We start from the raw sequence: 22,106 nt of genomic DNA, 5'->3' as shown, positions 1-22,106 counted from the left end.
TGCCATTTTGTTGCCCAATCACATAGTTTGGTGAGATCTTTTTGAAGCTGTTCACAGTCTGCTTTGGTCTTAACTATCCTGAGCAGTTTAGTATCATTTGCAAATTTTGCCACTTCACTGTTTACCCCTTTCCCCAGATCATTTATAAATAGGTTGAATAGGATTTGTCCCAGTACGGACCGTTGGGGAACACCGCTAGTTACCTCTCTCCATTCTGAAAACTTTGTATCCTGTCTTTTAAGTAGTAATCAGTCCATGAGAGTACCTTCCCTCTGATCCCATGACAACTTCCGTGACTTAAGAGCCTTTGGTGAGGGACCTTGTCAAAAGCTTTCTAAAATCTAAATCCACTATATCCACTGGTTCCCCCTTGTCCAAAGGTTTGTTGACTCCCCTCAAAGCACTCTTGTAGATTTGTAAGGCGTGATTTTCCTTTACAGAAACCATGTTGACTTTCTCCCAACATCAGTCTGACAATTTAATTCCTGACCATAGCTTCAACTAATTTGCCCGGTACTGATGTTAGACTTACTGGTCTGTAATTACCAGAATCACCTTTAGAGCCCTTTTTAAATATTGGCATCACATTAGCTATCTTCCAGTCATTAGGTACAGAAGCTGATTAAACGACAGATTACCAACCACAGTTAATAGTTCCACAATTTCACATTTGAGTTCTTTTGGAAATCTTGGGTGAATGCCATTTAGTCCGGGTGTATTGCCCCTTAACCATCTCTTTTTTAAGCTACATTGATTGAGCTTTCAGAGTCACTATCAAGCAGGTTTTAAATCCTTTCATCATTCTTGTAGCTCGTCTCTGAACGTTTTCTGATTTATCAACTTCCTTTTCCAATTACTGATAGCATTATTCCAGCAATGGTAGCACTAATGCTCTGGCCAGGGAGTGCTGAGACCCAGCTTCTAGCAAGAGACCCACTCAGCCCTGGCTGCTGCACCCCCTGGCTTGAAGTTATTTCTATCCCACAGGGTTTAGAGCTGGGCTCAATGGCTCACCGCACCTCCTACTCACCCCACTGGTGGTGTTCACATTCCTAGTGTCGACAGCCAGACCAGCTGGCTTGGTGAGCAGCCCAGGGGCCTCAGGGCTGGGGCCACCCCACAGTTGCTCCTGGGCAGGGAGGGGCTGTGCTCCATATACTGAGCTGTGATGTGCCAACTCGGGCACTACAACTCCCATCAGGTAAAGCGAGTCGGTCCCGGATGTGGAATTGACTATAGCGGCGACCATCTTTGTGCGGGGCACCGTGTCCCTTTCTCCCCTGCGGTGGCGGCCATCTTTGTGCAGGGCGCTTCTTCCTCCCGCCCTTCTACATTTTTTTTTTCTTCTGAATCAGCTATCGGCCTGATGGAACGCAGAGGGGCCGGCTCGCCGCGCGCAGGCGCAGTGCGGGGGGGGGGGGCAGCGGCAGCTGTCCGCCGGGCTGCACAATGGGGCCGCTGGTGGCCTGGGCGCTGCGAGCGGCGGCTCTGTCCCAGCTCGTGCTCAGCCAGGGGAGCAGCGCTGCAGGTGAGAGGCTGCGACCGGGAGGGGCGGGGCGCGCTCCCCCACTCTCCTTCCCCCCGGCACTGGGGAGCGGGGTGTGTCTCCCGCCCCCCGAGCCCCGTCCCCCGCTGCAGCCTCCAGCGCCGCCTCTCCCTCGCTCAGCCCCACGTGTGCCGGGCCGAGCCCTCCCCAGCGCCTCTTGCCTCCTGCCCGGCTGGGACCCTGCTCCCGGGCCTGCGCCACCCTAGGCAACGCCGCCTTTGCGGCTGCCCCTGCCTCTTCTGTTTGGCTCAGCCTCCTGCTGGTCACTGCGCCCGCTCGCCCCTCTTCCTCCGAGTGACCCGCCCGCCCTGCGCAGATGCTCTCTGCAGCGGAGCGGCCCCGCGCTACCCCTAGCGTGGGAAACGGATGCAAACTCCCTGCGTCTTGTAGCCTGTTTGTACTTAGCTAGGGGCTGCAGAGATTAGCCCCCGGGCTTGCCTGTCCGGAGCTGGAAGTGGGGTTGGATGCGTGCGGGGCGTACAGCAGGGGCAGGCTGAGGGAGGCGGCCCTAGTGGGGCACTTAGCTTGCCTCAAAGACACCCTTTAGAACAGGGGTGCCCCAGAGAAAGCCTTGTTTGTTGGGCTTAGCATCCCGTGTTTTCCTGCACCTCTCGTATCTGCCTGGTTTTTTTCGTCTTTGAACCAACTTGTCACTAAAGAATGCAAACCAGGGTTTCTAGAAGCAGTTCTTTTGCTGGTGGAATGAGGGGGCTGTGTCTCAGTCTTATTTAATATGCAATATAAAAGGAGGCTATAAGCTCTTTGGGACAGGGACTGTTTACTGAAGGTTGTGTAGCACACATCATTAGAGCTCTCTGTGCTGATACAAAATTTGTATCCGCATCTACATCTGCAAAAATGAGCCACGGATATCCACATTTGTGGATGTGGATACCTGTGGCTATAAAGCGGATAGCTGTGGATTTGCAGGGCTCTCCACACTGTAACTCTATCTCTGGGTCTTTCTGTAATACAAACAAATTTTATATAGAGAACCTCCGCACAGCACCTGATTATTAAAAAAAAACACTTTGTCCACTGCTGAAGGGCAGTTATCTGAAGTGGAGTAAGCCAGTTGTTCAACAGCACACAGTAACGTTAAAGGAGAACTTAGGACAGGAGATGAATGTTACTATAGCTAAATGAAGCTAGAGTGGAACAGAAGTAGGTGAATGTTAAATCACCCAAATTCCCATTTATCTCACACACAGACATAACTCTCTATAAGTATAGGGGATATATCATGGGACAGAAGCTGTCAACCTTTTTCTTGTTAAGGCTCCCCTGAACATGCTATAAAAACTGAGGATGTTAAAATGTATTTATTGAAAATGTCATCTGTTACGCATTCACATGCCGGGGTGGGAGGGAGCTGGCTTTTAAGCTGGCTCACCACACATGCTGACTTTGTGCCTGCCCACCCACCCCCTCTGCAGCATGAGGGTGGGGGGGGGGGGATTGTGTATGATTGTGAAGGTTAATCAATGAGCCCAGGTTCATCAATTAACCATGGACACATTTATACTTTCACATGCCTAATAAAAACTCTAGAGCTTTGGGGCTCTGGGCTGAGGGGCAAGACCCTTGCTCATAGGAATAGTTTTAATTTTTTGGAGAGGGGATAAGGGCTGCTGGTGGTTGGGCCAGCTCTGCACAGGGGAGCCAGGGAAGAAGTGCCACTGAGTTGTGGAAGGAAACAACCAAAATTATAACTCAAAGTGTGTGTGGGGAGAAGGTGGGGGGAGAGAGAAATTCAGCTCAGAAATTTTGAAAACTGCTCAGGGTGCAGGCTGGGGTTAGCTAGGAGCTGTGTACTGGTATGGGGATAGTTAAGGGTGAAGGCAGGGGAATAGGTTTGGCAGAGAGGTAGCTAAGGGTGCAGGCAGAGGTGAGGGCTTCCAATGTAGTTCCCAGTTTAAATGGGGGCAGGAGCGCTGGAGTGGCTAACGTGAGGACGGGGGAGTGGGAGGCTGGTTTCTGCCTTGTGCTGCACCTGTGGGACACTGTAGCACAAGGCACCAGGTTTCAACCTCAGGGTGCTGCGGTCTCCCTGAAAGGGCTCACAGGCTCTGAGTTGAGAACTACTGCCATGGGATCTTACAGGCTGTGAATTGTCAGGAATACTCCTCCTCCCATCCCATCCCCCTAGGGTTGCCAGGTTTCCGGTTTTCTACCAGACAGTCCGGTTTTTGTGCCCTCTGTCTGGTAAAAAAAAATTCAGAAAATACTGGACTGTGCAATGTCTGGTATTTTCTGTTTTTCTGGCTGGGCGCCGGACGGAAGCCTGGCAGGGGCGGGGGGAGTGGCTGGGAGGCGGGGCTGCGATCGGCGCTTGGAGCCTGTGGTCGCGTGCAAAAGCCTGGCGGGGGTGGGGGGAGTGGCTGGGAGTCCTGGCCACTCCCCCAGCCCCCACCAGGATTCTGCACACAACCAGAGGGAGTCCCAGGCTGGGAGGCGGAGCCGTGATCTGGTTGCATGCAGAAGCCTGGTGGGGCACAATTGGTGCTGGGAGCCCTCAGCAGATTGCATCTGGGGAGGAGGAGAAGCCCTGTCCCTGCTCCTGAGCGCTGTTCAATTGCATTGTGGTGCGGGGAGAGAAGCCCTGAGGTGCTTTATAATTGCGTTTAGGCGCCTTCCATGGACTCTCAGCCAAAACTGACTGGGGTGGAATTTCTGCTTCTTCCCATTGGGACACCCAAAGACCTGGCTATGGGGGAGTCATCTTCCTGCCTTGAGGGCGGGGGGCTGGACTCGATGACCTCTCGAGGTCCCTTCCAGTCCTATTATTCTATGATTTATTCTATGATTCCTACCCATGGTCGCTTCCGCCCCCTGCCCTGCCATTGTGTTGCCCCGGGGTCTGCGCCTCTCTGCTCTGGGTAGCAGGCAGCTGCTTTGCAGAGCAGGTTCTGCTGCCTCCACCTTTGTTCCTAGCTTGGTGGTTCTTGGTAGTAGCCACACAGGATGTGTGTTCAGTGTGGGTGGTTTGGTTTGGTTTTTTTTTTTTGCTTGACAAATTTTTAGCCCATGTGTTTGGTATTTTTTGGGAGACCATCTGGCAACCCTACATCCCCCAATGAAGTGGTTGGAGGTGGCATGTTATCATGTTGTACCACACTTGGGGATTTCTTTTATACTTACTTTAAAGGCTGCTACCCACTGAGTTGGCAGTACTCTTCTGCACAAGAAACTTGCAAGGAAACTCCAAGTGCAAACCACTCAATTTTGGTTAGCCTGAAGAGCTGACAGACTGGAGATGATTGTATGTTGCAACAAGGTGTTACTTCATGTGCTGTCAGACTCTACTGCTGCCTCAGTTTCTCTTCTTCCCCCATCAAGGGGTGCTTTTGAGTTACTCTGGGATCTGATTTATTAGCATAAAGCAAAGCATATTAACTTAAAGCCAGACTCTTCTCCAGGTTCACCACTTCATTATGCCTCTCCTGGACTCCTGTTTCCCTCTTCAGATATATCTACACTGCAGAGTTTTTTTGGAAAAACGTCACTTATGTCCACACTGCAGTCATGTTCTTTTGAAAAAAAATCGGAAGAACAGAGGGGGTTTTCCGACATTGGTAAACCTCTTTTTACAAGGAAGAAGCCTTTTTCTGAAAGAACTCTTTCGGAAAAAGGCGTGTATGGACGGGGAAGAGGGAGTTCTTAGGAAAAAAGAGGAAAAAGCACAGGTGCCCCGGTGGCCACTCCGTCTATAATAATCACAGCTTAAATGCGAGAGAGCGTCCATTCGGTGTGAACGCTATCTTTCGGAAAAGCAGATCGCTTTTTCGATGCACTTTTGCTGTGTGGACTCTTCCAGAAGAAGTTTTTTTGGAAGATCTCTTCCAGAAAAGCTTCTTCTGAAAGAAGCCTGCAATCTAGACATAGCTTTGAAGTTTTGCTGCTGCCCCTCATTGAAAGTCGCTCCAACTAGCTGGTGTGACAAGCTTCTTCTCTGATTCTGGGTATACTCTGGGTTCCCCCTCAGGAGCCTCCTTGTAGGTCTGTGCCTACTCTTTACCCCCTGTATCAGGCCTCAGCTCCCTGGACTTCTATAAGCAAGGTAGCTTACCCTGACCTCCTGAGAAAACAAATTTCCCCTTATATGAAGGCTCATGTAAAGACAATGCCTCAACGTGATGTGATCTCTGGTGCTTGTGAGAGTAATGGGCTGAAATTTCTCCCCTCTCCTCTCACAAGAGGGGAAAAATCAAATGAGAGCTGATTCACAGATCCCAAGGCTGAAAGGTACCATCTAGTCTGACCTGTGTCACAGAGGCCGTAGAATTTCCCCACATCATTTCCTACAGCAGATCTTTTAGAAAAAATGTCCAGTTGTGATGTAAGAATTGTCAGTGATGGAGTGATGGTTAATTATCTCTGGTTAAAAATGGATGTCTTATTCTAATCTGAATTTGTCTAGCTTCAGTGTCTAGCCATTGGAGTGGGTTATAACTAAGTAGTATATGCAAGTAAAGATACCTTCCTTTAAGGCACAGGTTCAAATCCAGCTCTCCCTAGCAGTGACCAGAGACATTGCTGCCTAATACCCGTTCAGTAGTTTTTGTGGTTTGAGCCTGTTCTCTCAGTCTGGATTGAGGAATTCACCTTAAAAGACTCAGTCAGATCCTGCACTACTGTGCTGACAGTTTGAATGGAGAAGTCATGGATTGAATAAACATAGCGATTTGACTCCCTCTCACATCTAGAGGCGGCACCACCATGTCGTGTGTTAGACACATGGATAAGAATAGTACAGAAGTGGGCTGTGGGGTTTGACACACACCACTGCTGTCATGTACCAACTGCCTTTTGTGGACTGGAAATCCCATTCATCTCCTGGCAGCTGCTGCCACAATATAATAGATATACTGTATTAAGTATTTTCTTCCTTCCTTTCTTCCAGGTGCAAAGTGGAAGCATTTCACTGACCAGATTGACAGAGCGGTGGAGGGCTACAGACCGTGTATAAGGGAGAATTGCAGCTGCTACCAGAGGTGAGGGTATGCTTCGCTGCTTGCTTGATAGTCCCTCTGGCACTAGAGAGAATGCTCTTGCCATGCACTGATGGGTGGTGGAGGATAGCTGTGAAATGACCAAGAGCTATCATAGCTTGAACTCAAGAAGGGAAAAATAGTGTTCAAAAAGAAAATACTCTTGATGGCTTTCCCAATACATTAGTTTGTATGTGGACATCTCAGCTGAGGGGTGTCCACACACAAAAGCTATCCTCCTAATTGTTCTTGTTGGCAGCATCAGCAGTAAAGCAGACTGGCCACTGATGGCAGGGCAGAAAGGGGTCAGTTGCTCTGGGGCCCAGAAGGGCTGATTCAAAGGGGCTTATGGCTCCAGCTGCAGTTGGCTGCTGGAGCCCTGGACCCTTTAAATTGGGGTTGAGTGGGGAATGTGCTGTGCTCTGGGCAGTGCTAAGGGCTGGCTGCCCTTGGCCCTACTCCTCCCGCCCTCGGCTTTGCCCCTTTGCGGTATGCAGAGCCGGCTCCCCCACGCCCACGTTGCCCAGAGGCCCATGGAGGCTGTTTTCTCCACGGAGAGCAGATGACTGACAGGGCCATAGTCTAAACTCTCCTTTTCCCCCTCTGAGACAGTCTCTCCAGAGAAGGATTGTAGCACTGCTGTAACAGTCCTGTGGATAAGGGCTTTAGTCTCTGGCCATGTTTATCTGACTTCTAAACAGCACGCTTTTAAATGAAGACAATGGAAGGAGAAGGAAGAGTCAAAACACGCAGCTTACACAGTAGAGTTGTTGGAGGAAAAGAAAACCCTCTGAGCAAATTTAGGAAGCATGAGAACTGGGAGTGTAATAGCTTCCCTGATGTGTCTAATGGCAGGTGATGTCTCTCCTTTCTCAGAGTTAGGGAACAAGACTTGGCGCCCTTTCGAGGAGGCATCTCCAAGGAACTGCTGTCTGATGGGGTTAGCCGAAAGCTTGGGACGCACTACCAGATCATCAAGAACAAGTTATACCGTGAGCATGACTGCATGTTCCCTGCTAGGTGAGAACAATGCAGAAAATCACCTTCCCAGCGAGAAATAAAAATTAAACACATTTTAACATCCTTCCTTCTTAGTAAGCACATCCACAGAAATTTGCAGTTTGGGATTATCTGGCTAATTGTATAGTCAATACAACTGCAGCTGGGACTTGAGCAGTCCTGGCTTGTGCAGGCTCCGGAGCCACCCATGCTGTGGCTCTGCCTTTTAAATGTAATAAGAGCCGTTGGGCTCTTACTACATTTAAAATGCAGAAGTGCAGTGATCAGTGCTAGCTGGGACTGCGCGGTCCTGGCTCATGCTGAGTCCAGCAGCCCCTGTTCATAGCAGCCAGGGGCCACAGCCCCTGTCCGTGGGTGGGTCTAGCTTCCTGTTGGGACCCCTGTGGACAGGGGGTACTTCGCAGCAGCATCCCCTATCCCTCCCACTGCCTCTGATAGGGGCAGAGGGGTCGGGGGCTGATGTCACCCTGGAGCCGGTGCTGGGGGGAACCAGCTTTTAAGCCTGTTCCCCCCAGCACTGGCTCCTGTCCCCACCTTGCTGCCTGTCAGAGAGGAAGCAAGTGTGGGGGGCACCGCAGAGAGCATGGAGCGAGCGGGGGACTGCTTGAGTCCCTGCTTGCCCCGTGCTCCCCACAGAGGGCTCTTGTACATTTCAAAAGCAGAAGCTCCTACAGTGGGAATGGCGCGAGTGGGGACTCAAGCAGTCCCTGCTCATGCCATTTGCCTGCTGTGTCTCTACCTCCCCTGCCCCCGGCAGAGATGGTGCGGGGGGGGGGGGAGGGGAAACAACTTTTAAGCCAGCTCCCACCAGCACCAGCACCAGCTCCTGGCTCCCCCTCCTTGTCTTACTTCAGAGGCTAGGCCAGCCAGACTCTGCTCTCAGGTTCGGAGGGTAACCAAGAAGACACAAATCACTTAATGCAAATACATGCAAGGTTTATTAGATATGACAAGTGATATACAAAGAAAAGGCCAAAGGACCTGGAACTGTACAGAGGTGCCTTTTGAACCTGGCCCAGGAGTCCATCCTTTGCTGAGTCAGTCCCCAGCAAGCCAAAGGGATGTTTTAAGCCTTCTCTTGCCTTTTGTTTTTATATCACCTGTAATATCGAATAAACCTTGCGTTTATTTGCATTAAGCGATTTGTATCTTCTTGGTTACCCTCTGAACCTGAGAGAAGAGTCTCGCTGGCCCAGCCTCTGAAGTAAGACACTGCCTTGCTGCCTCCCTCTGATAGAAAATGTCTATTATTAAGTCCCTGTTTAACTTGCCATATTGCGGAAACTGCAGATTCTACAATATTAGGCTTCCACTGCAATTTTGTCAGCTGTGGGCGGCCAACAGCGGGAGTCCTCACTCTCGGTCCTGCATTCCTGTTGTCAGCTCTGGGCTCCTACTCTCAGCCTCAGGTGGCTGACTGGAAAATTGCATAAAAATAATAGTGGATTTTATTACTGCAAATAAGCTCCCTTATTACCTTTCCTCAATTTTGCATGGCTTGTCCACAACTCAGCAGTGATTTTTGACAATCATTCTGGAATTCAAGGAGGACCTTACATATAGTAAAACGCAGCCAGTAGGCACTGGTACCCTTGACAGAAGACTCTTAGCAGGTCACGGAGAAGACAAACCACTAATTACCTCTTTGTCTTTGTTCCTAAATAGTTCCAAATCTTGCCATCTCATATTTAAGTGTTTTTGTCCTCCAGCTTCATTCTCCCTTGGAGCTTTTCTTTTCCATCTTCTTCAACTCTGTGCCTTCAGAACAGTAACTGCTGTGGGAAGCAAGCCTTTTTCTGATGGCTCTTTGTTGTATATATCAACACTCTGCAGATGCAGTGGGGTCGAACATTTCATTCTGCAGATCATCGACCGCCTCCCAGACATGGAGATCGTGATCAATGTGCGAGATTACCCCCAGGTCCCGAAGTGGATGAAGCCAGTCATCCCAGTATTCTCCTTCAGTAAGGTGAGAGACTGCAGGCTCCTTTGGGTTACTGGGGGACACTGTGACCTGTGTTTTATCCTCTAATTCAGTGGTTCCCAACCTTTTGGGGCTGCCGGGCTGGGCCCGTGGATGTGCCGGGGGCGCAAGAATGGCTTGGGCCTGCCCTGGTCACTAGGTGGGCACCATAGCGCCCGCGGGCACTGTGTTGGAGACCACTGCAGTTCGTTGCAGCCACAAGAATAAGAAGCTGTTAATTCCTTTCCTAATGGGGCTCAGGAGTTTTTAAGGGGGTGCAAAATGGGGGTTATATCACAATGTACTTTCTTTTTTCAATGCCCAAAGTCTATGAAAAAGTTTAAGGGGTGTTGCTCTTCATATTTGTAGAAGGCCTTTTTCCTTTCTTCTTCAGTACAAGGAATCAGAAATCTATCGAAGGAAATGACTCCCTCACAAGCTCATGCTCCAGATAAATGTTTCATCTGTCTGACAAATAAAGTGTTCGTTCATATCACTGCTGGGTTTACATGCCATTATCCGTGCGCCTCATTACCAGCTGTAGGTTTGATACAGTTTTAGTTGGATTTTAAGAATACCATGAATGGTGCACGCTCCTGGCCTCATTAAACACTCAGCTGACCATGAGACTGTTGCTTTGCGGTGATTTGCATATTATAATCCTCTTGGCTAGAAAAGTATCATTAGCTTTTTCTCATAGCTGTGTGGTCATATGGATGAACTGTAGCCTCAGGATTACATCACAACTGTGAAAAATTATGGGTGTTTATTGAAGTTCCTTCTTTATTTCATGTGGCCTATGGAACCAGTTGCTCAGATACCTGAGAAGATGCAATACAAATGCCTCTACAGAGCCATTGGGGAAGTGCAGATCAACTGTTGGATGCTCAATTCCGATAGGAACCATTATGTTGATTTGTAGGATTGTCCCTAGGAAGTGTGAAGTGGGTTAAAGATAATCTATGAGCAGCCTAGAAGGTAGAATGTTGCAGGAAATGGTCATAACAGTATTGTCTATGTTATGGTCAGTATTAACATTTGAAGCTGTACATAATACATACTTTTTTTTAAAAGGTAATCAACAACATGGTTCAGTGTATTCACTGATCACACTGATGGACAGGAAGAATCTTTTTGTCGATTTAGAGCATTGCACAACCAATCAGGTGCATTGTGGGTTTCTTTTCACCTTCCTTTATAGCATCTGATATTAGCAGGGCTCGACAAATAATGCAGTCTACTTGCCTGTGGCCAGTAGATTGCAACCCAGAAGAGCCGGGTTCGGGCGATCTGTGCATGCGCAGATTGCCGGACAGTGCAGCTGGTGAGCGGGGCTCACCGCGGTTTGGCAAGCCCTAGTCATAGCTGGAGACAAGATATTGGATTTGATTGTCCAGCAAATCACATAGCACCTCTTTACGCTTTGCATAAATGCAACACACAAAATAAAACTCTCTATTTGTTGGGCATGTGGCCTCTTAGCAACAGTGTTACATAGTCAGTGGGGTGCATAGTAAGAAAGAGCAACACACTGAGAAACAGAATCTAAGCTTGGTTCTGCTCCTCTGGATAACAAACCTGCAGTCCGTTCCTCACATCTCTGAGAGCATTTGATTGAAATGTTTCCCCCAAGTAAAATGTTACAGGCTGTGGGAAACCAAAAAAACAGAAAGATGGCTTGATCAGCACCATCTGGGCAGGAAGCTTATGGTGAGGCTAGTTACAAGGAACAGTCCCTGTCATATACAAACTAAACACCTTTGGGTATCTTGTTGGTTTGTTTGTTTTGTTTGTTTTTTTAAAACAAAATCCAGCTGCTCCTGTTCTTGGTTAAATGCATGGCCATTTGCGTGCCTTCTAATGTTCTTGTTTTTAAGACTTCTGACTACCATGATATCATGTATCCTGCCTGGACATTTTGGGAAGGGGGACCAGCCGTTTGGCCAATTTATCCGACAGGTCTTGGGCGCTGGGACTTAATGAGAGAGGACCTCCAAAGGTATGGTTCGGGGGAAAAGAGGCATTGTTTCCTAGAGAAGAAACAGCTCAGCATAATTATGCAAGAGCGCCTCTTAGCACTGATGCAACAACTTCTAAGCCTGTTAGGTCTATTTTTCTGAAGCAAATCACTTTGTACTAAGGGGGCTGTTTTTATATGGTAGAAGAGACAGAACTGCTCTAAGGCAGTGGCTCTCAACCTTTCCAGACTACTGTGCCCCTTTCAGAAGTCTGATTTGTCTTGCCTCCTCTCTTTCTCTCCCCCGCAAGTTATACCTCACTTACAAACTATTTGCAAATTCCTGACTTTCTCATTTTTACCATATAATTATAAAATTAATCAATAGGAATGTAAATACTGTACTTACATTTCAGTGTCTATGATATAGGGCAATATAAACAAGCCATTGTATGAAATTTTAGTTTGTGCCTGAGTCAGTCGGCATGTGCCAGCTGATCTCAGTGTAGACCTACACTAAGGACCAGAGTCTCCATTAGACTGAGGCAGCTTAGTAAGACAGGAGGGCTGTGTCTAGATTGGCATGATTTTCCGGAAACGCTTTTAATGAAAAAGTTTTCCGTTAAAAGCATTCTCGGAACAGAGTGTCTAGATTGGCCCGGACGCTTTTCCGCAAAAGCACTTTTTGCGGAAAAGCATCCGTGCCAATCTAGACGCGCTTTTCCGCAAAAAAGCCCCGATTGCCATTTTCGCGATCGGGGCTTTTTTTGCGCAAAACAAATCTCAGCTGTCTACACTGGCCCTTTTGTGCAAAAGGGACATTTGCCTGAACGGGAGCAGAATAGTATTTCCGCAAGAAGCACTGATTTCTTATAGTAGGAAGTCAGTGCTTTTGCGGAAATTCAAGGGGCCAGTGTAGACAGCTGGCAAGTTTTTCCGGAAAAGCGGCTGATTTTCCGGAAAAACTGGCCAGTCTAGACACAGCCAAGAAGTTTGTGAGGGTATTTTTCATTTGGTCATGATGTTCTTTTGTCAGTCTATGGGTTAGTGTCCCTCAGAAAGTAGCTCTTAGGCCAGGTCTACACTAGAGTTTTGTTAGGGATGGTTAGATAGCAGGTCAGTGAATAGTTGTGTAACCATATAAACTCTTAGTTCCTGGGGGTGGGGCCAGCAACCAGTGTGCTCCCAGCCCTGCTCCTGTGGAGCCCTCAGCTACCCCATGCTGCTGCCTCTCTATCAGAGACAGCAGCACGGGGTGGCAGGCGAGGGGAGCCAGTTTAAAAACCTGCTCCCCATGCAGGTCGGCTCCTGCCTGCTGCCCTGTGCTGCTGCTTCTGATAGAGGTAGCAGCGTGGGGTAACAGTAGCCCTGCCAATGGGGAGGGCCTGAGCTCCTTCCGGACAGAGGCTGCTGCATGGGACAACTGTGGCTAGCGTGAAGGACACCATGGCCTTAGGCTATGGGAAACTGAGCAAATACAGGAATGTGTAGGAAGCAAAGATCTGTTAGTAACAGACCACAGAGCTGCTTGAATTCACAAGCAGTAGTTGAGGCCAAAATATAGGTTTTAAAAATAAATTGTGGAGGAACATTTTTAAAAAATAATTTCTCAAGCACAGAACTACACCAGGCATCTAAGGTGTGATTTTTTTTTTCTTTAAATAGCTTTTCACTTTAAAATATGTACAATCAGATCTATGCTCAGTGAAATGAAGAAAAAAAAAAAGTAAAGCAGCAGCATAAGTAGTGAAATGTGGAGTTTTTAAATGATTTAAGTTTCAGTAATGCACAGTGTTACTGATAACACAAGGAAGAATTAATTTTTGTGTGTATAGATGGGCTGGGGAACATAAGGCCCGGGGGATGGATGCGGCCCCTGACGCTTGGGGCTTCTCCCCCCCCCCCCAGCATTGGCGAGCCCATGCTGGTGCTCCAGCTCTCCTGCCATCCCACCATGGGCCTGGAGCATACAAAATCTACAAGCCTTGGTCCTCCTGGGCTCTGGTGTGCGAAGGGAATGTGGGGAGTGTCTTTCTTCTCAGCTGGGGCTTCATCAGTGAGGGGATTTTCTTTTTAGCTTCTCCCTTATGTGTGGGTGGCCCCCGACTGATTTTTTTTTTCTTTCCCCCCACGGGTCAGCGATCCCTGACCCAAAAAAGGTTCCTCGCCCTTGGTACAGATTGTTATCTTGACCATGTCCCTGTAACATGTTGGCTAAAGAGTTACCATCTGTGGGAAAGGCCTGTCTTGCTGGGCTTAGCTGACGTGTTTTCTGCTCTAATGAAAGAATTGGTTCCCATCAAACCTCAAGAATAATGCAATTCGACTATGCTGCAGAAACTGATGAAGCTTTTTCATGCTTATATTAAATTATTTATTACCACATATAACTTCTTTTTCCAGATCTGCAGAAAAATGGCCATGGAAGAAAAAAATCTCCAAAGGATATTTTCGAGGATCCAGGTAAGTGCTTTTTCCAACTCCAGGATATTCTGGCAAGATAGGCTGTGAACAGTTCCAGTTGAATTAAGAGCAAACTAAGGTGGAGAAAAAGATACACTAGCTTTTTATTTCTGGGGATCTTTAAGTACTAGTTGTTACAGCAATTGCCATTTAAAAGCAGTGTTTGCAATCCTGTGATATTTTCTATGCTAAGTGCAGGTAATATTGCAAATTCTCTTTAGCATCGTAACAGTGTTGCACAGCAAATAGTGCTTTGTTCCACCCTCGCCCCACCACATGGCCACTGCTGTTTCTGTCCCCTTCCTGAAGAAGAAAAGCACCTGACAGAATCTGGCACAATTACTAGTTTCTGCTTCAGGTCAGCAAGAAAGCCGAATATGTTTGGCTTGAGGAGCAGCAGCTGAGCTGCATGGGGATGCATATAGGGATATGTGAACATTGCAGCTGGAAGTGAGCCTTCCAGCCTTGATAAAATAGACTTGCATGAACATGCTGAAAAATAGTGGTGGGCATTGTGGCACTAGTGGAGGCTTGGGCTTGCCACCTGTAGCTAGCTTGAGCCTCAACTTTTTCCTCAGCGTCCACACAGCTAGTTTTAGTTTGCTGGCACAAGCCCTTTTAACTTGCGTCTGTCTACTGGGCTGGGAGCCTCACTTTGAGCTGTGCTGTCAGTTGTCTGGACTTGTGAAATTTTGTCCCTCCAAGTACTGAACAAAAATGTAACCAGGCTATGTTTCTAAAAAGCTAAAAAAGCAACCACATTGTACAACATCCTCTCAGCTCATAACTCCTTTTTAGTTGCCATTTGCAATGAATCAATTGGAATAATAAAAGCAGCGATGGGCGTGCAATGAAGAGTTCAACTGTTTTAATTCTTAATTAATAAGATGGTTTGAATAAGGACTCTTTTTGTTCTGTATTTCATTTCCCTAGCAACGGGAACTACAGATACTTTGATGCGCATTGGAAGGTTTGTCTGGCATCGTTGTAACTTCTTTTTGGGCATCTATATGCTCTGTTTTGTATTTTTCAACAACGGTTCATTTCAGTGTGAATCAGCAGCTATCCTTACAGCAGACACACCTGGATGGTGGGGAGTAAGGAAGGAAGGACTAAACTCTTTTTTCCATGACTCTCCACTGGTAGAATCACAGTGGAGTTATAGTGACCCTCTGGTTCTCTCTGTACTATTTTTTTTTTATAGCTTGTGCATTTAAGAAAACAGAGCTGATAATGTGCGGCTATCAATAGTGTATTCAGGAGGCAAAGAGAATGAAGGTTTTATTCAGGTTACACCCATGTTAAATTTACTGCTGACAAAAGGCCTAACCCTAAAAGATGCTAGACGTTTCTTAACTCCATGATGTAGATCTAAATTGAGGGTAGTCAGCACCTTTCAGGATCAGGCCTGCTGAGAATAGCTTGTGTGCTGTTTTGTTCTGAATAATGTTTAAAGAATACACCACTTAAAATTAAATGGAATAAGGGAATATCATGTACAGTTATTTCATTGCACATACTCTCTGCCATCCCCCAACAGTGTCCTCTAATAGATACTGTGAGTGGGCACTTAGCAATGTTGCTTTCAGGCCACACAAGAGCCAGTCTGATACAGCCCAGACAGTGTTTGTCTTGAATCTTGTTGTTAGTTGGCTGTCGTCAGATGTGCAGAACGGTGCTGACTGATTTGAATATTGATTCTGTTACAGAACAAGCCCTGAAAGGGATCCCCTCATTCTTCTGTCTCGAGAGAACCCAGAGCTTGTCGATGCTGAGTATACTAAAAACCAGGCCTGGAAATCTGAAAAAGTAACTACTAATGAGCCAACTAGTTGAGCAGCTTAAGAAACAATAATTGCAAAAGAGCAATTTCAAGTGCTTTATGTAAAGGTTGCTTCTTAAGAGACTGGTGATAATAATGGGGCGGGGGGGGGGGGAGACAAGTCACTTCTTAAGCCGCTGCTAGGTCATGTGTTGTGATTAAATTGCAGCAAGGGAGGTTTAGGTTGGACATTAGGAAAAACATCCTAACTGTCAGGGTGGTTAAACACTGGAATAAATTGCCCAGGGAGACTGTGGAATCTCAATCTCTGGAGATATTTAAAAGCAAATTAGACAGCCACCTGTCAGGGATGGTCTAGACAGTACTGGGTCCTGCTGTGAGGGCAGGGGACTGGACTCAATGACCTCTTAAGGTCCCTTCCAGTTGTAGTGTTCTATGATTATTGCCATCGGATGGCTGTATCTGTCTAAAGGAAGTATTGCATGACCTCATCACTGCAGTCTTTGAGCAGCTCACAAATATTAAAAAATCAAGGAACAAGTTTTCTTTTTTTCCCCAATCTGTAGGATAACCAATTTGGTTAATTATTTTGTGCGTGTGTGTGTTAGAGAGAAGAGGCTATTAAGAGAGAGTGGTATCAGAGAGATGTTGCCCTATAGATCTGAGTGCAAAGAGTCCCAGGGTCATTCCTGTCTTTTAGGTGTGAGTTCCATAGCATAAAACAAGTCCTATGAAGTTCTGTTTTCAGCCCTTGTGAACCTCTGCTGGTGGTCAATAGGTTCATTGTTGTGGAGAACTGTAGCTGTTGGAAGAGCTCATAGTCATAGAGGAAGTGAGGCTCTCACAGGTAGCTAAGGTCATTCCAACAGAGGGCTTTGAATAGCAGGAAAAGGACTTCGAAATGGACTCTGCCTGCGCTCCCTACTGAGTATAGTGTGTGAAGCACTGGAGGGACGAGGTCAGAGTGACCTGAGATGCTGCTGGTGGAGTAACAGTGTTTTAGATCTAGTAGAGTTTTCCCAAGGTGAGTGACTTCAGTCTTAAGAGTCCCAATAACCAAGCCAGGAGGTCCTGAATTCATGGGTAGCCAAGTCTATGTGTTGACAGACTAGAGCACAGTCGTTGTTTTATCTTTTGTCTTGGTCATTTGAATATCCGACTACTCGACTAGTAAATTAATTGCTAGTTAACATCCCTAGTACAATGTTTAATGTGCTATTATTAATCATTAGGATAGTCAAGACAGAAGCAGACTGTGAGGGATTCCAAAAAGATCTCTCCAAACTGAGTGATTGGGCAACAAAATGGCAAATGAAATGTAATGTGGATAAGTGTAAAGTAATGCACATCGGGAAAAATAACCCCAACTATACATACAGTATGATGGCGGCTAATTTGGTTATGACAAATCAGAAAGAGATCTTGGAGTTATTGTGGATAGTTCTCTGAAAACTTCCACACAGTGTGCAGCGGTGGTCAAAAAGGCAAGTATGATGCTAGGAATTATTAAGAAAGGGATAGAAAATAAGACAATATCTTACTGCCCCTGTATAAAACTATGGTACGCCCACATCTTGAGTACTGTGTACAAATGTGGTCTCACCTCAAAAAAGATATTTTGGCCTTGGAAAAGGTTCAGAAAAGGGCAACTAAAATGATTAGGGGTTTGGAACGGGTCCCATATGAAGAGAGGTTAAAGCGACTAGGACTTTTCAGTTTAGAAAAGAGGAGACTGAGCGGGGATATGATAGAGGTCTATAAAATCATGAGTGGTGTGGAGAGGGCTGATAAAGAAAAGTTATTTATTAGTTCCCTAAATAGAAGAACTAGAGGACACCAAATGAAATTAATGGGTAGCAGGTTTAGAACTAATAAAATAAAGTTCTTCTTCACACAGTGTGTAGTCAACCTGTGGAACTCCTTGCCACAGGAGACTGTGAAGGCTAGGACTATAACAGAGTTTAAAGAGAAGCTAGATAATTTCATGGAGGTTAGGTCCATAAAAGGCTATTAGCCAGGGGATAAAATGGTGTCCTTGGCCTCTGTTTGTCAGAGGCTGGAGAAGGATGGTAGGAGATATATTGCTTGATCATCGTCTTCGGTCCACCCTCTCTGGGGCACCTGGTGTTGGCCACTGTCGGCAGACAGCCTTTTGTCTGACCCAGTACAGCCGTTCTTATGTTCATTGTCAATTATCAATAATATTAAGTTCTATATTTTCAGTCATGCAAATGGGCATTCTTATATGGCTCTTTGTTGACAACTTGTTCTGATTTTTTTTTTATGTAGTTTGACTCTTTGGTTTGAAAAGGTTGCTGACCTGATCTAGATCAGTGGTGCGCAACGTGTGGGTCATGACTTCCAAGGGGGTTGCGGATGTCTTCCTGGGGGAGGTGTTGCCATAAGCCCCAGCTGGCGGGTTCTGCACTGCGTACTGCACTGCGGGGCCGCCAATGGCCAGGTCCTTCCCCTGGCTGGCTGGACCTAAGCACTGCTCACATTATCTTGGGGGTGATGACATGAGTAAAATACAGGGGGGGTGATGGTTGAAAAAAGGTTGCGCACCACTGAACTAGATGGTGGTTGGTCCTGCTGTGAGGGAAGTGGACTGGCCTTGATGACCTCTCGGGGTCCTTCCCCGTTCTAGTACTCTGAGGAAAATGAATTGGTAAAGCCGTACCCCTCTTTATAGCCATTAAGTAAAAGACTTGTTTCTTAGAGTATTTATAAAGGATGGGAGAATATTTCTTGGGTAAAGAGGAGAGAGGCCCTCAAAAAATGCTAATATAATTAGAAGCCGAACTGGAAGGGTTTTCTCATGACCAGAAATTCTTTTGAGTCTTCAGTTGTATTTATGGTTTGTTGAAAAGAAACTTTGTAAATATGATCAGAAAATAAATTGTACTGAATTAATGTTTTAACATTCTCTCTCTTTTTTTTAAGGATACTCTTGGGAAACCACCTGCAACGGAAATTCCTCTAGTAGATCACTGCAAATACAAGTGAGGTTTTTGGCCATGAGCTGCTAAAATCTTGTCAGTCTGTTAATATAAAATGATGCATTGAAACAAACAAGCCTAGAAACATTAAGGTCCCAATCCTGCAATTGAATCCATTCAGGCAGGCAGATTTCTGCTCTTATGTGGTTGATTCAGGAGAGCTGAGTTTGGTCTTTTTAAACACCAGTTTCAAGAGTCTGCCAAGTCTGGAATTCAAGGAGAACTAAAGGGTTCTGTGGAAACTAACTCCAATAATCTTTCTTATGATCCTAAACCACTAATACATACATGTAAGGTGGAAAATGTCTCCTGGTGGTTTTAAACAAAAGTGTTTTAAAGATAGGTTGTCTTTTTCACTTCCCTGCCAAATCCAGAGTTCAGGGTTTTTTACAGTTAATATTGCTAACCACGGCATAAGAAATGCAGCTTTTGACCTAGTATGGAATCATGACGCCATCAAATGTAAACAGGGAAATAAAGAACCTGAAATCTGGCCTTAGCAGATGATGTGTCTCTGTTCTTACGAATTCCTACGTCAGAAGCAGAGGGGATGGAAAATGCAAAGTTGTTTGTTAGAACCTAGCCTCGCGACACAGAGGTTTTCATCTGAGGGGAGGACACATAGCATTTCAGATTTTATAAAGCAACCAACATTTTAAAAAAAGTGATTAAAAAAAATCTATAGCTATGGTTTAATGGACAGGGAATGCCAGTACAAAATCAAGTGTCTCTTTGCCTCTCTTTTTACAGATACCTGTTTAATTTCCGGGGTGTAGCAGCCAGTTTCCGCTTCAAACACCTCTTCTTGTGTGGCTCATTAGTCTTTCATGTAGGGGAAGAGTGGCTGGAGTTCTTCTACTCACAGCTGAAGCCTTGGGTTCATTACATTCCAGTCAAACCAGATCTCTCTGATGTCAGGTGGGAGACTACAGCTGATTCTGTTAGAATGGCTCAGTGATCTTAAGTGTGTTATGTAGAGCAGTGGTGCGCAACCTTTTTTTATCTGTGACTCCCACGCTGCAGGGGCTGCCAACTGCCAGGCCCAGGCCCTGGCCAGCCAGATCTAGGTGCCGCACTGCGGGGGCTGTCAACGGCCAGGCCCCACCCAGCCCCATGCCAGATCTAAGCATTGTGACCCACCCCGGAAAGACATTTGTGACCCCCCTTGGGGATCACAACCTATGGGCTGTGCACCACTGATAATAGAGTATTTCATGCAGTGAGCTGTATGCTACCCATTCTACTCAAGGTATGATCAAGGCTTGAGTAATATTGAGATACATCCCCTCTCTAAAGGATCAGCAAAATGCCACGTATTTGTCCTATCTTGGGTGCACTGAATACGAGACAGCATGTGGGCGTGTGTGTCATTCTCCTTTCTTTGTAAAATACAAAATTCTCAGTCATATAGGAAATGATTTAGAGTCATATTATTGGGCTCATTAGAGAGACACAATCAATGTTGACATTCTTCTAGCAAGACCTATTGTTGAATCTTTTGGCTTATGCCTTACCTATTCTGAGATCTGGGCCAGGAGGATGCCCCATGTTCAACAGACCTTGAACTGAGGGTTGGAAGTCAAAAGTGAGACAACTCCATAGCATTTCTGACTTGCAGAGTAAAAAGCAAAGCTGTTATCTTAGCTCTTAATGGTCCCAAATGTTCATCAGCTGTCAATTCTGACCTTGCCTGAATTCCTCCCCTCCCACAGGACTGGTATGAAAGTGTGCTTTGTTACGACAGCAGCAGCACCAATGGCATGTTCGGCTTTAACATCCCCAAATCTAGTTCTGTCAACTCATTTTCTGGGTGTGCAGTATTATGCATGGACTCAATATTTACATGCAATTTTTCCTTTTAGGGAGCTGTTGCAGTTTGTGAAGGAAAATGATGATGTAGCACAAGAAATTTCAGAGAGGTAAATTCTGTATTCTTCCTGATAGTCAACACCCATCCTCCAATACTTTTTCTACCATTCAGCATTCAAAAGAGATATGTCAAGGATAGCTTGGTGATAACAGTGCACAATGTATTTATCTTGAGCAATGAAAGCAGGAAGAGTGGTGAGCTCAGGGTATTGATAAACAGGATAACTGAACTTTTCACTTGTAGGCCTCTGGGGTAAATCTGAGCCATGTCAGTAGAAGTATCAGATGTTGGTAACTTTTGTTCACTGTATGAAACGAGTTAGCTTCAGTGAACAAATATCTATTTGACAAAAATGTTGCCGCCACCACTAAATGCTAAACAGGACCCTTTGATGGGGCAGTTTGGGGGTGCTTGCATGCCAATCTCTGGGTGTTACCTGTCTGGTGAATAATTAGTCTTTGCAGCTGCTCATGGTAATGAATTAGTCATAAATGGCATATGGAACTATAAATCCAAATTTGTTTCCACATTTAAAATTTTTTTAAGAACACTGATATTAAAGCACAGTCCAAGGGTTTTTCCTCTTACCACAGGAGCAAACTGACTGAGCTGTCACTTTTTCTCCAGGGGGCGCCAGTTCATCAAGGACCACTTGCAGATGGAGGATGTCTCTTGTTACTGGGAGACTCTGCTGACTGAATACTCTAAAGCCCTGACATACACAGTTAAGAGGCGGAAAAGTTATGATGAGATTGTCTCCAAACACTTGAAAACAGAACTGTAAAACCATTGTGGTTCTCTTTCCAGTTCAAGGCCAGGGATGGGTGGTCAATGAAAAGCCCAAGGCCAAAGTAACTTCTGTTATCCTCTAAAGCAATGATTTTCAACTGGTTTGGTAGACTCTGTCTAAGCGTCCATGAACAACTTACACTGAAAACTGACTGACCAAAATTCATCTCTGTACACAGTTTTCCAAAGGGCTCTGCAAATAAAAACCACTATTCTAAAGCTACAGCAAGCAGCATTGTTACTTCAAAACAGTTACTGTGCAGTGAGCTGAATCACATTATATATATTCTCTAAGTTGTGGATCTAGCTAAACAATGAGGCGGCCTTTCTTGCCAGTTGCCTGCTCTGTTACCACCTCAGCACCACCTCAGCATCTAACTCACTTAGGGCCTGGACCAACTACTTTCTGCAATGGCCTGTATATCAAGATCAATGTGACTTCAGGCAAGTCATATAAATGCTCTCTACTTACCTGCAAATGGGGGCAAATTGCCAATGTTATTTTGATTGTATGATGGCAGTTTGGATACAAGTGTTTGCTGACTGCAGCAGTGGTTGGGGTATTAGATAAATATACTCATCCCTCAAATCAAATTCTCAGCTACTCAATGATAGCCTAACTCTGTAAAGCACCTGGATGCTAATGCTCTGTTGGGTGCTAAAAAAATACCTTTTGAACAGTGAAATTACTTTCCTTGCAGAGGGGTTTGATGGTGAATGAATGT

At 46.0% G+C, this 22,106-nt stretch overlaps 1 protein-coding gene across 3 annotated transcripts; it reads left to right on the top strand.

The window, feature by feature from the left end:
* The first annotated feature begins 1,331 nt into the window (after positions 1 to 1,331).
* On the top strand, positions 1,332 to 21,604 carry POGLUT1 (protein O-glucosyltransferase 1). 3 transcript variants are annotated; one of them, XM_006124240.4, is made up of 11 exons: positions 1,345 to 1,528; positions 6,450 to 6,540; positions 7,414 to 7,557; positions 9,391 to 9,526; positions 11,398 to 11,519; positions 13,881 to 13,940; positions 15,650 to 15,749; positions 18,667 to 18,725; positions 19,473 to 19,640; positions 20,585 to 20,641; positions 21,220 to 21,604. In XM_006124240.4, exons 1-11 carry the CDS (start codon positions 1,450 to 1,452, stop codon positions 21,374 to 21,376), a joined length of 1,173 nt encoding a protein of 390 aa, XP_006124302.2. In that variant the 5' UTR covers positions 1,345 to 1,449; the 3' UTR covers positions 21,377 to 21,604. The 3 variants fall into 3 exon arrangements, with proteins under 3 accessions (XP_075765482.1, XP_006124303.2, XP_006124302.2); XM_006124241.4 differs by lacking the exon at positions 19,473 to 19,640 and having other exon boundaries at positions 1,340 to 1,528; XM_075909367.1 differs by lacking the exons at positions 11,398 to 11,519; positions 15,650 to 15,749 and having other exon boundaries at positions 1,332 to 1,528.
* The last annotated feature ends 502 nt before the right edge of the window (positions 21,605 to 22,106 follow it).

This window comes from Pelodiscus sinensis, chromosome 1 (assembly GCF_049634645.1).
Source record: "Pelodiscus sinensis isolate JC-2024 chromosome 1, ASM4963464v1, whole genome shotgun sequence".
In the NCBI taxonomy this organism is placed as follows: domain Eukaryota; kingdom Metazoa; phylum Chordata; order Testudines; family Trionychidae; genus Pelodiscus; species Pelodiscus sinensis.
This window is presented reverse-complemented; position numbering and strand designations above follow the sequence as displayed.

What these genes read in the sequence shown, in the direction of transcription:
- POGLUT1 (XM_006124240.4), top strand. Translation starts at nt 1,450, where the DNA reads ATGGGGCCGCTGGTGGCCTGGGCGCTGCGAGCGGCGGCTCTGTCCCAG. An exon ending in AATTGCAGCTGCTACCAGAG is followed by an intron (nt 6,541 to 7,413) that starts GTGAGGGTATGC and finishes CTCCTTTCTCAG; the next exon opens with AGTTAGGGAACAAGACTTGG. An exon ending in GACTGCATGTTCCCTGCTAG is followed by an intron (nt 7,558 to 9,390) that starts GTGAGAACAATG and finishes AACACTCTGCAG; the next exon opens with ATGCAGTGGGGTCGAACATT.